This window comes from Thalassophryne amazonica, chromosome 7 (genome assembly GCF_902500255.1).
Source record: "Thalassophryne amazonica chromosome 7, fThaAma1.1, whole genome shotgun sequence".
Taxonomy (NCBI): Eukaryota; Metazoa; Chordata; class Actinopteri; order Batrachoidiformes; family Batrachoididae; genus Thalassophryne; species Thalassophryne amazonica.
In genome coordinates this window covers 107782270-107798115 of record NC_047109.1, presented here as the reverse complement: position 1 = coordinate 107798115, position 15846 = coordinate 107782270, and the positions used below count along the sequence as shown (strand labels likewise).

The 15846-nt window shown below is 38.2% G+C and overlaps 1 protein-coding gene across 1 annotated transcript in view; it reads left to right on the top strand.

Moving 5' to 3' along the window:
• The window catches only part of LOC117514727 (CUB and sushi domain-containing protein 3-like), an 885172-nt gene that overhangs the window by 289868 nt on the left and 579458 nt on the right, over positions 1-15846 (top strand). Inside the window, exons 8-13 of the mRNA XM_034175291.1 lie at positions 1227-1314; positions 3720-3844; positions 5849-5970; positions 10617-10720; positions 14093-14205; positions 14490-14672. Coding sequence (XP_034031182.1) covers positions 1227-1314; positions 3720-3844; positions 5849-5970; positions 10617-10720; positions 14093-14205; positions 14490-14672 — 735 coding nt within the window. The remainder of the gene's footprint in view (positions 1-1226; positions 1315-3719; positions 3845-5848; positions 5971-10616; positions 10721-14092; positions 14206-14489; positions 14673-15846) is intronic.

Here is a 15846-nt window from a genome sequence, read left to right as displayed (position 1 = left end):
TGACAGAAATGTACTCAGGGAAATCAGGCCTAATCTATGCTTAAAAAAAAGAGGGGGTGGGGCAATAATTAATCCGCGTTGGCCCGCCAAATCCCTGTCTCATCCTGGACTGTTTAAGCAGTACATTAGATTGACTTACGTTCATGCGCTTTGCGATCCAAACACACTGTCTGAGTCAAGGTTGAGTGACCGCTCAGTTGTCAGATGATTTGTGTAAACTTCACGTCGACGTGAACATGTTCTAATTGCCTGCGGAGCTTCGTTATTAACATAAATCAGGGGACCCGATTTCTTTTCATCTCACCTCGTGCTAAAACACTTCAGCAAGAACGGGTTATAATCTTTATTGCCAAATGCGCCGTAGATTCTGCATTTCTTTGACATGAATAATGCAACGGGCTTTAATCTCCTCGAAGAGACAACGCTGTATATCATTTAAACATTATGAAAAGCTGGCGTGTGTGCCGCGAGAATTTATCGAGTATAATTGAAGCCATAACTGTATCATCGCCCTCCACAATGAACTTGAAAGATAACGAACGCGGTAAGTGTAAGAGGAACCGCTGGGGCTTCTCATGTAAACGCGGGGGGGACTTACTGCAAATTTTACAACCTTTCTAATAATGATGGAATTACATATTTCAAGAATTAAATTTCCAAAGCATGCTTTCTTTGATCGTTTTTTTTTCTTTGCGAGGGAGAGATAAGCCTGTTAAATGTCTCACCACAAACAATGAAGTGTTTTTCCGACTTGCGAGCACAGTCAAGACTCTATATGTCACCTTATCTGCAAAGCTTTATCTAGTGTACTTTTACAGCTATTAGTATGTACGGAGAGTCACACTGAGTGATTATGTTAGCTCTTGCAATTGAGAGTTGAAGGTTATTTAATCCTCTTAGTCCCTGTTGGTATCAGATATCGGTCCTTCTATTCTGTCTCCGTTCAGCTGTATTTTACCTTCCACTCATCACAAAACAGCAGCGTGATGACTCACAACAGCACTGCAAAATATGTGACAGGTGAAAGATTCTGATGCTGAGAGATGGGGGATTGTTTTCCACAAATATCTGAGACCTGGAACCAAATTGTTTTTTTGTTTTTTTTTTAACCAGACAAAGGGTGCTGGACATTTAAAACTTGCAGTAATAGTGCACTTTAAGGTGATAGCTGTTGCTGAAAGTACATGAGTCTCACAGAATTATTGGTCATTGTCTTTGTCGCTCAGTGAATGAAGGAGGAATCAAACAGGTGTCTAATTACTGTCCTGACCCGGGGGAGCCTGAGAACGGCAAACGGATCGGCTCTGACTTCAGGTGATTTGTTGCATGGAACTGAAGTGGAAGATGTCTGATTTTTGTGATCTTCATCTACAGCCATCCTCAGTAACCGCCGGTGGGCATCACACTGAGCACCAAAAGGTGGCAGCATCTCCCTACATTCGGCAAAAAAATAAAAGCCATATGCACAAACTAAAAATTAAAATCACACACACACACACACATATATATATATATATATATATATATATATATATATATATATATACACAAACTAAAATGGCTAAAAACTGTGCAGTCCAGTTCTAGGATTATGATGCCAGGAGAGCTGAAGTAACATGAGACTTAAACCCCTCTCGGGGCAAGGATCGAATATTGGCCAGTAATTGGTTCAAGGTGATGCAAGGGATCGAAATACAATCCTTTGCTCTCACCCATTTTCAGAATCTTAATGTATCAAATTGCAGAGGTAAGATAGAAATACATTTGCTTTATGATATTAGTACATCTTAGTGTAAGCTGATATTAAAAAGTCTACTTATTTATAGGAACAAGTGGTAAGAAATTTGTGTGTGTGTGTGTATGCACACTAAAAAATGAAGGCTATGTATATTTACTTCATCTAGTTATGTCAACCACACAATTAATTTTACACACACACACAGGAAATTTTTCAGAGTAAAATAAGCTCTGGTGGGACTACATTTGGTCCCACTCCAACAAGAGTTAAAGAAACTCTATTATAGTGTGAAATTAGCTCTGTCGTCTTGTCAAATCAAGTTCTTCCACTCCAGTAAGAGTCATTCACAGCACGATATAGTTGATTTTACACTGTGATAGAGCTTATTTAACTTTGTTTTGACTGGGACTAAATGTAGTCCCGGCAGAGTTTATTTTACTCTGCAAAATATCCTGTGTACCTACACAAGGTTAAAGGCTGATTGAGATTACAACACATGCATTTAATAAAATAAGGGAATTCAATGAAAAGTGCTGAGTAATACGCTATAAATTATTCACCAGTTATTAAACTGTTGGTTTAATGTTGTCATTTGATATTCGTAAGCCATTATTTCACCATCTATTTCAAGGTAATGAGGTTACCAAAATTTGTATGTCTTTTAGGACGTAACTACAGGTATCACAAGTGGTAGCGTGTGCAGTTACGAGACAGTTCCGCTCAATGAGCGCTCCAGCACTCTGAGTGGTAATGACAAAACGTGATAGCATCGTATGCTAATTAATACTGTGTTGTTGTAGTAACACTTTGAGAGGTTTTGTAAAAAGTCACCATTTTTAAGTTTTGGGAGAATTTCTTGTGACATGGTGGAAATCAAATGAGATCTTGTGTGTTATTGCCACAGAAAGTAAAAACATAAATACAATATGGATAATTGCTCCATGGTGCTAGTAAGTTAGAAGTAGTACTATTCATTACCTCCACCAAGGAGGTTATGTTTTCAGTCTCGTCCGTTTGTTGTTGGTTGGTTTGTTAGGAGGATTACTCCAAAAATCCTCAACAGATTTCAATGAAATTTTTACCAGGGGTGTATCTTGGCCTAACTTACAAGTCATTAAATTTTGATAATGATCAGGAACACAATCCGGATCCAGTAATTTTTTAAGGATTCTTTATCATTGCAGGATAGGGCCAATTTCAAAATTTTTGCATCTAACTTCATGAAGACGGGTCACAAAGGCTGAACAAAAACTAAGTTAGGACACAACAATAATTTAGCATTTGTTTCTCCTCATTGAGTAAACTTGTTATTAGAAAATAAAAAAAAAACTTGTGTAGTTCATGTAGTTTCTCTTTATAAATACATTTGCTGAAGATCTAAGGGTTTAACCAATGAATCTGAAACATGATGGTAGATTCGTGAAACGACGTGGAATAAGTGTCTTTGCCAAAGGGTATTCCATGTGACGTCAGTGACCCTATGGCCTTGGCGGACGTTTGCGCTCTCCGAGTGCTTCTAGTTGTTCCTACATTGGTATTTTATTGGGTTACCTCATTTTCACTCAGAGTATTGGAGCACCATTGCACGAAAATGTCTCGTACCTGTAATCGTTCCCATTTAGGATACAAGTGTCATGGCTACAGGTATGTTCATTTGTCTGCTGACATGTCACCATTTATTTTCACTCTATTTCCCTTTTCTTTTGTTAAACCAACATGTGCCACTATTCCTTTGGTAAAACTGACATGTACCAGATGTTAATTGTATTTTTATCTCACCCAATATACAAAATATAAATCATGCGTCATGTTTTTCATCCCGAGGTGTTGAAATGTAGTTGCAGAAATGTGCAGCGAAACAAAAATATTAAACAAAATGAAATTATGAATGTGAAATTTAAACAGGTGTCTTTTTTACAGTCCATTTCTTTTTCACGTATTAATTTGTTTTTTTTTTCTTTTTGCTTTTTTATCTCCTCAGCATCAGAGCAACAGCTCAATTTATCTGTGATGAAGACCATGTGCTGCAGGGTTCCAAAACGATTACCTGCCAGCGTGTGGCCGAGGTCTTTGCCGCTTGGAGCGACCACAGACCCGTGTGCAAGGGTGAGTGAGGCTTCTGAAGTGCTAATAAAACAGTTTGATTAAAGCAGTGCCCCAGGATATAGGCTGGATGCAGACAGAGGAAAGTTCATTTCTGTTAATTATGCATGAAAGCCTCTCTTGCAGCGCTCTGCTTTTCCATACCAAAATGTGTTGCCTGTTTTTCTATGTTTCATAATACCTTGAGCACCTTTTAGAATTTGATTAATGGAAATGCAGACCTTCTGCTTGCTTATAAAAGCAATACATTACTGTTCTGTCATAATCCAATGCGAGTTCTGTGCCTTCTGAGCACATTTGTCATCAATATTTAAGGTCACTTTGAAATTCCTAGTACTGAGTGTAATCTATTGTAGATTACGGTTGTTGTTGAAAAATTATCAATAGTATTTTGAGTATAAGCAACATACATATAGACCCTGTGCTGACTGTATATAATAGTTTCTGCCTTTATATATGAAATTCATTGTTTCGGTATGGATGCACAATACTGAAGTGTCCAGCAGATGAGACAGGAATGTTCACTGGCTGGCACCAGGACACACAGGATGTGTTCCTTTTCATGTGAACTCTGAAACAATATTTAAAACACGAGTGTTTGAAGGGATTCAGAACATTTAAAAGCAGTGTTTCGAGTGAGCCATTGCTAATTTGCAGGATTGGCAAAACGTCTTGACACACCACCCACGTGTTCTATTACTGCATTCAAGATGGTGATAAATAAGTTGGGAACTCCCCAAAAAATGTTCTTTTTTATCAATTAATTACTGGCAGATGTCTTTGCAAATCCTGAAGCGTTGGCAACTTTGCTAATATATAAAGAATGTGAACATTTCACATATGAAAGTAAATACAGTTAAATTGTATTCTGATACTACTGTCTTCACAGTCATGACATAGGACACAAGGACTGCAATTGTTATGATGTCAAGTCAAATAAATTTGGGCACTCCAAATTCGTTACGTGTTTTTGAGTGAATATTCCAACTCGGGCTTGCGTTCAAATCATCTTGTCTTCAGGAGCTTGTAATTTTTGTCTACAGATGTGTCATGAGAGTAGTATTTCTATTCTTTAATTCCACTTTTATTTTCCTATTGTGTTGTACATTTTGCCTTAATTGGACTGCATTTATAATCTACTTTTCCATCAGAATCAGAAGCTCAAACCACTTTACTTGCATAGACTTGCACACTGAAGTCAGCGTGCTGCCATGCAAGGCCCCCAACTGCACATCTGGAGCAACATGGGGATTAAGGAGCTTGCAAAGGGCCCTTAGTGACGGCCCTTAGCAACTGGTCTGACAGGGATTTCAACCAAGGTCTTTGAACCTGGTCTCAAGCCCACCGCTTTAACCAGTGCACCATAACATTGGGCATCTTGTTTCTCAGTTCAATTTCAATTCAATTTATTTTCATTTATATAGCGCCAAATCACAACAAAGTTGCCTCAAGGCGCTTCACACAAGTAAGGCCTAACCTTACCAACCCCCAGAGCAACAGTGGTAAGGAAAAACTCCCTCTGAGGAAGAAACCTCAAGCAGACAAGACTCAAAGGGGTGACCCTCTGCAATTACAAAACAATTCACAAAACGAACATACAGGAAATGTTGCCGGTGCACAGGGCAGTTTCCCCGAACAGATAACACACCCATCTCTGGATGGAGCTGCACCTCAAACAGAGAGAAAAGTAAAAAAAAAAAAAAGCAGAATCAACCATCAGAAAGGCAACAAAAACAGTGTAATTTGTCAGCATTAAGCAACAAGAAAAACAGAAGAAATACTAAGCAGGGAGAAATTCCATTTCTTAGAAGATGTTAGTATGAAAGGCGGAGTATTTTGGATCGATCTGGTGCATCAACGTTCGAAGTTGATATCACTTATTGTTGTTGCTGGTTGAGATGGACTGACACTCACCCACTCATATGCATGTTTGCTGTATATGCCCGACGCGGTTACCACCACAGGGAATAACTGTAGTCCTATGTCTTTGTCATTTTTATGGGGCAGTGAAAACATGTGGCTCGAATCTACAGGGGCCTTCAGGGACCTTCACGTCCCCAAACTTCCCTATCCAATACGAAAGTAACTCCCAGTGTGTCTGGATCATCACTGCCAGTGATCCAAACAAGGTAATGTTTCAATGGAGACTTCAGCTTTAAAATGCCACTGCTGTTTTTGAGATTAGTGTTATCTCAGTATTTTTGACATTTTTCTTAATATTTTTCATTGAGGGTAACCCAATGTAAAACACCTGGATATTTGATTTCTGCTTTGAACAAATGAATGTAAAATTGTTGTGTAACTATTCCCAGAGCACAGCCTTAACCATTATCCTCAGAAAAATGGCCGACATGGGATGACATAACCATGGAAATATAGACCTGGAATGGACGTGTGCACCTCAATCTATTAGTGTCGCTCAGGACAGGAAGGCGCCATTACTAAGGGTGGAGACCGCTTTTTTGCACTAGCATCGCTATTTCTTAACTGATTTTAATAAATGTAGGCTTGTTTTAAAGGCCTTTGAAAGCTCTTTCCAATGAACCTATGCATGTGTGGGTGAAAAAAAAACAACTGTTATGTAAAATGCGGAAATTTGGGGAAATTATGACAAACTGTGCTGCTTTTTTTGCTCTATTGTCACTATTTGTTAACAGATTTTAATAAAAGTAGGCTTGTTTTAAAGCCCTTTAATTGTTCTTTCTAATGAACCCATACATGCGTGGGTAGAAAAAAAAAATGTTTTATGTAAAGTGTGGAAATTTGGGGAAAATATGACAAACTGTGCTGCTTTTTTTGCTCTACTGTCACTATTTGTTAACAGATTTTAATAAATGTAGGCTTGTTCTAAAGCCCTTTAATTGATATTTCTAATGAACCCATACATGCCTGGGTAGAAAAAAAAATGTTTTATGTAAAGTGTGGACATTTGGGGAAAATATGCCATTCTGTTCATATACTGTGATGTTTTTTCTTGTCATCATAATTCTTGATGGATTTTTATAAATGAGGCCTTGTAAGTTGTATTTCAAGCTGATTAAAAGCTCTAATGAACCCATACATGCCTGGATAAACAATCCTTATATATTAAAATATAAATCTGAAGTATGCCTTGTGCTCATTTACCTTGCTGCGTTTTCCACTGTAATATTATTACTAGTCTTTTAATGACAACAACATATATATGATTTTTACTAACATTTTATTACAAGTAGATATAAAGCCATTCAGAATGTCTGACTTTTGACCCTCAGTCAGAGTAAAAAGTACCACCCCTATCCCCTCCAACCACACTGTTAAAATTTAAATGCCGCCTGTGACCACCATGTACATATCATATTAAACAACACTGCAAGTATATATTGTTTCCATAATCTGTATGCATGTGAACGCAGCTTAATGAAAAGATCTCATGGTGTTGATTTATAGTCTCAGTATATCGATATTAAATTGCGACATAACGACTTTAAAATAGACATTTATTTTACATAATTGCATTAAGGCTCTTGTACAGTTCATTTTAGTATTGGAGAATTTGTTTTTATAATTGGTGCAGTTGATGGTGAAGCACTGGCTGCCTTTTTCCCCCTCATTTCACTTCTGTTTAACAGGTGCCTTAAATGGCTCAAGCCGGCCTCTCCACCCTTAGTAATGGCCGCTGTGCGGTACGCGCTAGTCACGTGATGTCCATTCCAGGTCTCTATTTCCATGGACATAACATTTGCTGTCCTACCAACACTGTATCATCCCTTTAAATCCTGCTCACATATCCTCATTACTTATTCTTGTCCCAACATAAAACAGAATCTAATAATGTCAAGTTTTCTTTTACAGCTTGGTGTTGGTGTTGGAAGCAGATCATTAGGTTTAGCAGAAGATTTTGACTCTTGGGTTATTGTCAACAATTTCTTGCCATTAGAAAGTGCAGTTATAAGATATTTTCAGCTGATGGCTGCGATAAAGTAAACTCTGTCTAACACAATGTTGAATATGAACGCTCGAGCCATTAATAGTTTACTCTTTGAACCACACTAATAACACGACTATTGCAGCACTTAGGTACTTTTATTTAACTTTTAATGACTAGCCATATTTTTAACTTTATTTTAACTTTCTTTGGTTAGCTGTCTTTAACAATACTCAGATACTTTACTCAATTAGTCTTCATGAGAAATTCATCAACTACTTGATATTTTCTGTTTTACTTTTTCAAATTTAATCCCAAATGTATTTTAGATCTAGTAGGTGAATAAGCAAAATTTTGTTACATAGCAGTTACTGCAGATACAAATCACAAATTACTTCATAAAAATACTAGAAAAATAAAATCATAAAATGTCAACTTCATTTATCAATGCAGTTCAGTGTAACATCAATCACTTTTCGTTACTCCAGGAAATGGGATGGTCTACTTTTAGTTTTATATTTGTTTATACAGTTTGTCATGTTTGAAATTGTTGAAAGAGTGATAGGAAAGACATCTAATATCTTGTCATGTATAAATCTAGTCATCCATCATCACTCACTTAACATGCACAAATGCAGTTGTTCTGTGAACTTTCACCTTTGCACATTTGTCAAGGCTTCCTCACGGAGTGTTGTGCATTTATCCAGGCGTTTGCCTTCTGGATATATAATTATACATGCATTTGTTTTCCCAAGGTGCTAAAAGGTTACATAGAATATGTATGAATTTTAACTTTAAGTTCATCATTTCGGCATCTCATTAATGTACATAGTTGCTCTGAACTGTGTTTCAGTCGGTTACCAATTTGCCTGTTACTGCTGGCAGCTAAACAGTTTGCTCTGCTCATCTGGAGCAACAGAAATTGGAGAGTAATAATGATTGAATTTGACCGGCTATTCCCCATAGTGTAGAGGTCAAAGCTGTTTTCTGAGTGGTCATTACTGCCTCCTGTACCACAGCTGGCTGTCTGTTTGCACTTTGTGGGGGACGTCATGCACACTGTGGTATCAATTTAGTGCTGTCCTTCTAAAAGAAAAAAAGAGGGAAAAAAACACTGAAACTCAGTAATAAACAAAAATTCTCATTTTGAATGCATTAGAATTGGCAAGCACCACAGCTTTGCAATGCCATGCACTCTCCAAACGAAACAAGTCAATGAATTGGCGCTGAACTTTCGTCCATTACTGTTATTATAGTAATTATGCTTGTGATGAGGCCATTATACCCATATTCTGCAGACTTTGTTAGCCCTGTGATATCAACAATGAACAAGCAGCTGTCATGTGTTTGCCAACAGCCAATGGGGTGCACATCCTTACTTCCTCACAAATCCACATTATTGAGGCACTGGCTGAGATGTGACACCATACAACAATATCTTAGTAGTATAACTTTCAATTTCATATAATTGAAATAGGCCTAAGCAGCTGTTGCCAATTTGATGAGTAAACATGTCATGTTTGAAGATTCTACTTTTTTTTTTTTCATTTGTTGGAGGGGAGAAATATATCTGTGACAGCTGTCAGGAATTGGACTTTGTGTGGTATGTGTTTGGTTTGCTTTTGTTATCTGTTTGTCTCTTGCTCTGCCTTTCTGCTTGGGTTTTCTTTGTCCTGCTCTTTCTTGTCTTCTCTCTTTCTCTTGGTTCTTCATGGTGGGCGTTTCCCTTTGTCTGGCTGCACCCTGGTTCCGGAAGTTTCCTCACACCTGTTCTTGATTTGCTGCTCATCACTTGGGTGCTTTATAGCCTCACCGGTTGCCTTTGTTCCTCGCCTGATCGATGTGCCTTGTGCCTCTTTCTAGCTCTGGTTTTTCTTGCCTTGCCTTGACTGCCTCATTGTGTTTTTTGACAACCTGCCTGTGTACCTGGACCACACCTTTGCCTGATGATTGTGTTACTGTTCCTCTTTTTGGACTGCCTTTCTGTGTACCGACCCTTGCTTTCGTATCAAGTAAACGCCTTAATCCTACAGAGCTGTTTTTCTGCGTCTTGCAATTATGTCCTGCCTGCTTTGCCAGTAGAACCTGATAACAGCTGATGAAAAGATGTAAAGGTTGTTTATGGACAGACAAGTAATAATTGTGAACTCTGGAATTATGCCTGGCAACAAAGGGCTTTGTAATTGATTTGTGCTCTGAAGGGACGTGAAATGATGCTGCTGTCAGCTTGTACGTATATCAAGAATTTCTCTGCTTTGTGATGCTGTCACAGGCATCATCATAAAAAGGCAATTTGTATTTGAATCATTGAGCCCTATTTTTTACTTTCTTCATGTTATGGTGTATTAGAGGCACTTTGGCATAAATAAAACATAGCAAGGTATTACATAGGCTTGAACCTGTGTCTCCAGATACACTTTGATATAATGGTAGTTTGTGAAAATAAGCAGTTGATTGTACGTTATGTGTTTCATGGCTTGTTTGATACTAAGAACTGCAGAATCACTTGAAGTTATTTCTTATCTGGAGTAATCAGGTTTAGAAAATGGACTGAGTTAACAGAAAAGTAAATAAATAATGTCGGCATCACAGTGATGTTTGGTGGAGCATCAATGTGACCACCATTGGTGGCCAACTGGTTTTCAGACAAATGAAGGTTTATATATTTAAAATAACAGATGTCTCTCTCATATCTTCAAATACACCTCGCAGTATTTGAAATTTATACTGTATCTGCAATGAGTTATAAATTCTTTTATATGAGTGTTCCTCCTACGTTTTTATTTATTTATTTTTGCATGAGAGCTTGTCTGCATCTGAACATCAATGGAAGTACAAGCTGTAAAAATGGTTTATATGTCTCAACAGGTTATCCAAATCAATTTTGAGGAGTTTGATTTAGAGATTGGGTACGATTCACTTACCATTGGAGATGGCGGGGAAGTGGGTGACTCTAAAACAATAATACAAGTGTAAGTATGATCAACAATACTTCATTGCATGGACTTTGTGGTGCATTATTCCAGTCGCAAACAGCAAGGTTTTAAATGTTGCTGACTGAAATGGAGCTGCATTTTTTTTAAGATAATGAAGCAAACCCTTGAATAAATTTATTGAGTCCACGTTTCATTTAATGGCTTTTGTACTTTATAGAAATATTCTTTGCAATGCCCACCAATGTTTATGGAGCACTCTGTTTATCTACTGTTTAAGCTTAATTATCTGATTTAAATGTATCATATTATGCACACTTAGGTTGTAGTTTCATATTAGGCATACCTTTATACTTATTTTTCAACAAAAGGACAACATATGGACATCATTAGAAGCATAACCTTCTCAGGAACCAAAAGAACACATGTGCCTCATTTTCTAATCCTGCTGATGTTTGTGGAAAGTCCAAGATAATCTCAAAGCTAAAACCTTCCTTCCTGATGTTGTTGCTTCTGGGAGGGCTTTAATGTTTAAAGGACATGTCACACTAAAATCATAACCATTTAGATTTAGGCTGTTAGTGACCATCTGATGATACACCGGGATTACTTTGTGCACTTCCATCACTGCTCTCAAAGCATACAGTATTCGCAACAAACAGCTCAGGAGACTGCAGAATACTCGTTTTCTCGTGTGTTTCCAAAAGTGTTTGCATAGCTTTGAGGAAAACATCCCAGCACACGCTTGAAAGGAATGTAGCTGCTAACATTAAGAATGGAGCCACAGATTAATTGCAGAGTTTACATAAGTGTGATGTCGTGTTATGATGACTCGTTTTTAAGTGACAACTGTTCATTTTGATGCAGTCATGGTAAAAGCAGCAGCTGCTCTCCACTGTGAGAAGACTTAGTGTATGTGCACGTTCATCATGAACGCAGTGTTAAAAACAGCCTCTGCTAGAAGCGCAGCTTTGTGCACGCTTATAAGGACCCTTTCACACATAGTATAAATAAGTACAAATCAGGGCGAATCACGGCGGGACAGCTCCTACACGTGAACCACGAAAACATTGAGCCAATGGGGAGGCGTGAACAAACCCGCTGCAATCTGTCATGCACACGATGGTGTCGTGCGAGCAGGAACACAGTGCACCACTGATGTGGAGAAAAATTAAATAAAAACGAGCTGTATAATTACTCAGTATCACTGGGTTGATAGAAATAATAAATAAAAGGGGATGCAATACAGAACCCCACGGTTAAATAACCCTGGTTAATTAAAAAATAAATGCCACTCACAGGATTCGAACCTGCAATTTACAAAAGCTCTGATTACCAGACGGAAACTTTACCATTCTGATACAATCACTGTGTTATAACAGGAGTATGAAATGGCTAAAGTCAACAAGCAAATAAACATATTTAAAAAAAAAAAAGAGAAAAAAACGCTGTGATAACTGACCAAATGGCATTTGTTATGACGTATTACTGCTGATACGTGACTGAACGTGGCGTATTTGTCACACTGTTGGCTTGTCATATAGTGTCCTGTCAGACAGACGTGACATTCAGAGACACCATCGAGAGCATCCTGACATACTGCATCACAGTGTGGTACGGGGGGTGCACAGCAGCAGACAGGAGAGCGCTGCAGAGGGTGATCAAAATGGCCCAGGGGATCACTGGCTGCTCTCTGCCCACCCTGGAAGACATTGCCAGCTCTCGCTACCTCAGCATTACCTCAGAGTTTCTCCAGCCCATCACAAAAGCGATATATGTTTTTATGTATTTCCACGAGACGACAGCAAGCACACACAGACGTGCTGTTCCAGTAGACATCAGATCCAACAGCCGACAGACTTTCTCAAAGTAAAATAAAAATAGCAAAGCCCAGATTTACTGAGGAGAACAAAGTACAAAAGGAAAAAACTGAACAGGGTGCTCACCCACTTGTAGAATGATTTCCAAGATTAAATGTGTTAAGTCCACTCCATCAAGAGTCCTCACATTCAATCGCCAGCTGGAGGATAATGTTTCATGGCAGCTCCTCACAAAGTTCTCTCATGATTCTGGCACATTTGATAGAAACTCCATTATCTCCAGAAAATAATGTATTCTGACATTTTCCAATGTAAGAAATACATCTGCGTGTTCAGGCAGGCTGTAAAAAAAGCATCGTGGAGACATTCCACGTGCGTGTTTATGGCGGCAGTAAAACAGTATCTTGCGACACAGAGCAGCGTCAAGACATTAGGATCCAAAATCCAACATACACTGAAAAATATTGAGTTTTGGGGTGAGGTGTGCATCCTCTGTAAATCTGAGCCATCACTTTCGAATGAAAGCTCAAAAGCGTCGTTATCAGACATAGCAGCATTTGATTAACTCTGTCTGTGGCCATCATGATGTTTCTGCTTTTACTAAAATGTACATCACACGCTGAGAAATGCAGTGTAACGCATTTCCAGAAATTCACCTGCTAACTCACTGAGCGAGATGGTTAATTAGCAATAAAATACATCAGCGACCACTAATTATTACCACATTGCACAGAAAGACTTACAATCATGAATAATTTGATGTTAGGTTGCTAACCAAGACATTATATAGCACATGATATGTCCTTTAAAGTCCTTCACTGTAATTCCAGCAAAGAATTTGACACACGGGTCAGCTTTTGTTTAGCTGTGGCAACAGGCACAGTTATCCATGTGTGAAATATGGACAAGCAGAATAAAGGGGAAATGACAAAAGCTGATACAGCAGATCTTTTTAATGTGATGTGGAAAGTAGTGGGAATTTGCGTTTGCTTTTATTTTTTCTATTATTTATTTATTTTGGTGCAAAATAGTTTTTTATCACTAAAAGGGAAAAGAAGCATATATACTTCTTGAGTTTGTTCAATAATTCCAAATCTTTGTATGCTTCAAGTTTTTTTATGGTTATCAACATCACAAAAGTTAATCCTTGGAGCTGGCTTGTTCCCTGAAATAATCATGGTGAAAAATGTAAAGCTTAACACAGAATATGATGCTAACCTGAATATTTGTTGTTTTTAGCATCATTGTTAAACTTGAGAATGTCCAAACTTGATACAAACTCTTTTTTTTAATTATAAAAGATTTTTTGTTGGTTGGTACAAAATAAATACGTATGTACAAGAGTACTAGGTCTTTAGGCATAAATTGCTCGAAAACATGCATAGGGTCACAAAGGGTTAAACCTCTTTTTAACCCTTTTTAGGATGCATGACTTCAGTCTCTGCTAATTTTAGCTACAGTTTAATATATGCTATTTATCAAGCACTTGGTAGCCCATTTCTGACTCATTTTTAGACACTGTAATGGGGGGAAATGGTGGGTTTTGACATCTCCGTCACTTTTTTTTTTTTTTTTATTGCTTCCCTTGCAGACTGACTGGGAGCTTTGTCCCAGACCTGATTGTCAGTATGTCTCATCAGATGTGGCTTCATCTCCAGTCTGACGAGAGTGTGGGCTCCATCGGCTTCAAGATCAACTATAAAGGCACACAGACTTTCACGCTGATATCATCTCCCACTGTCTTTATTCATTTGTGTCTGGAACTGTCTTAAACGGAAAGGCAGCGGGTCGATTTGTCCGACTGTCTGGCTGTCCTTCTGTTCTCTATCTCCCTGTTCTTTCTACCCTCCCCCCCCCCACCCCCCGCCCGCCCAGGCTTTCATCTGTACTTTTATAACTGTACTTTTTATTTTTTAGGGTACCTCAGAGGGCTTTGGGTGAGTTAATCCCTCGTGTTTCTTTCCTTCCTTTCCTTTCTGCCCCGACAGAAATTGACAAAGAGAGTTGCGGTGACCCTGGTACACCTCTCTACGGCTACCAAGAAGGCAGTGGCTTTCTAAATGGAGATGTCCTGCGCTTCGAATGTCAGTTTGGGTTTGAGCTGATCGGGGAGAGGACAATAACCTGCCAAAACAACAACCAATGGTCTGCTAATATCCCGATCTGCATATGTGAGTCTGTATGATTTGTTTTTCCTGACAACAAACCAAACAATTACTCATGTGCCTGCAAAGTTCACAAATGACACAAAGCTGCTGGAGGATTAATTGCAGTGTTGTTTCATAGCGGCGTGGCATATTGTGGGCACACAGCAATGCGCAAACTCTAATATGGAGCATGAGGAATTGATAGCATAATGTTTGCTCGTCAATTTAGGTAGCTTTGAAAGAAGGAGGTGGTTAAATGATGCGTGCTATCTCTGTGTAGGATAATCTAAATCAAGACTAAAACATCCAGCCTTCTGTTGGTGTCCATTGGGACAGTGTGCTGTATCCCTCCATGCTCATGGTAAATGGTCGGGGAAATCGGGGCACAGTGGATCAGAAATGTTGTTTTGTAGCAGCATAAACACATTATGCATATGTTTAGGTCATTCTATTGTGAATTTAATACAGCAAGTTATTGTTTATAAGGCTGTGTTATTGATTTCTCCCCAAGTGTAATTTACAGGTGTTTAAAATCAATTTTAAAAGTTTTGATTCATTGTGCCACGGACACTAATTCATGGGGCACAGTGAATCAGCTTAGAATATGATGACAAAACTTATGATTATAAAGATTTCTTCAAAATTATTAAATATATGTTGATGCATATACAAACTATAATCCAGCAAACCAGCTTTGTAATGTGTGAGTGTCTTCTATAGTGATATAAGTCCTTTAGAAACTATTATAAATACAACTGTCAGAATTTCTGTTCAAATGTGAAAACAGTTGTTGGTATACACAAATTATAGAAATAAATCATGGAAAAATAAATGTATACACTTTAACAAGTAATATTTGTTATTCACTTGATTCTGGGGCTTAGTAAATCACGTTCTAGACTGATTAACTGTGGCTCCATTCACTGTGCCCCGGGTGCATGTGACACACGAGTCATGTTATCAAATAGCTGATAGTCTGGAGAAGACATAACACATGCTCATCAGTTGGACAGGGTAGTGTTCTAACTAATAACAATTTTTTGGGCCACCTTTCCTCTGTTGTGGGAAATAAATACAAAGACACTGACATCCACAAAATTTTCATTGATAGGAAAAAACTGACTTCACTTGCCACTTAGTTTTACCGTTAATGTATCCAAAAACAAAACACTAATTTATAAGGGGGATGTCTTTATGC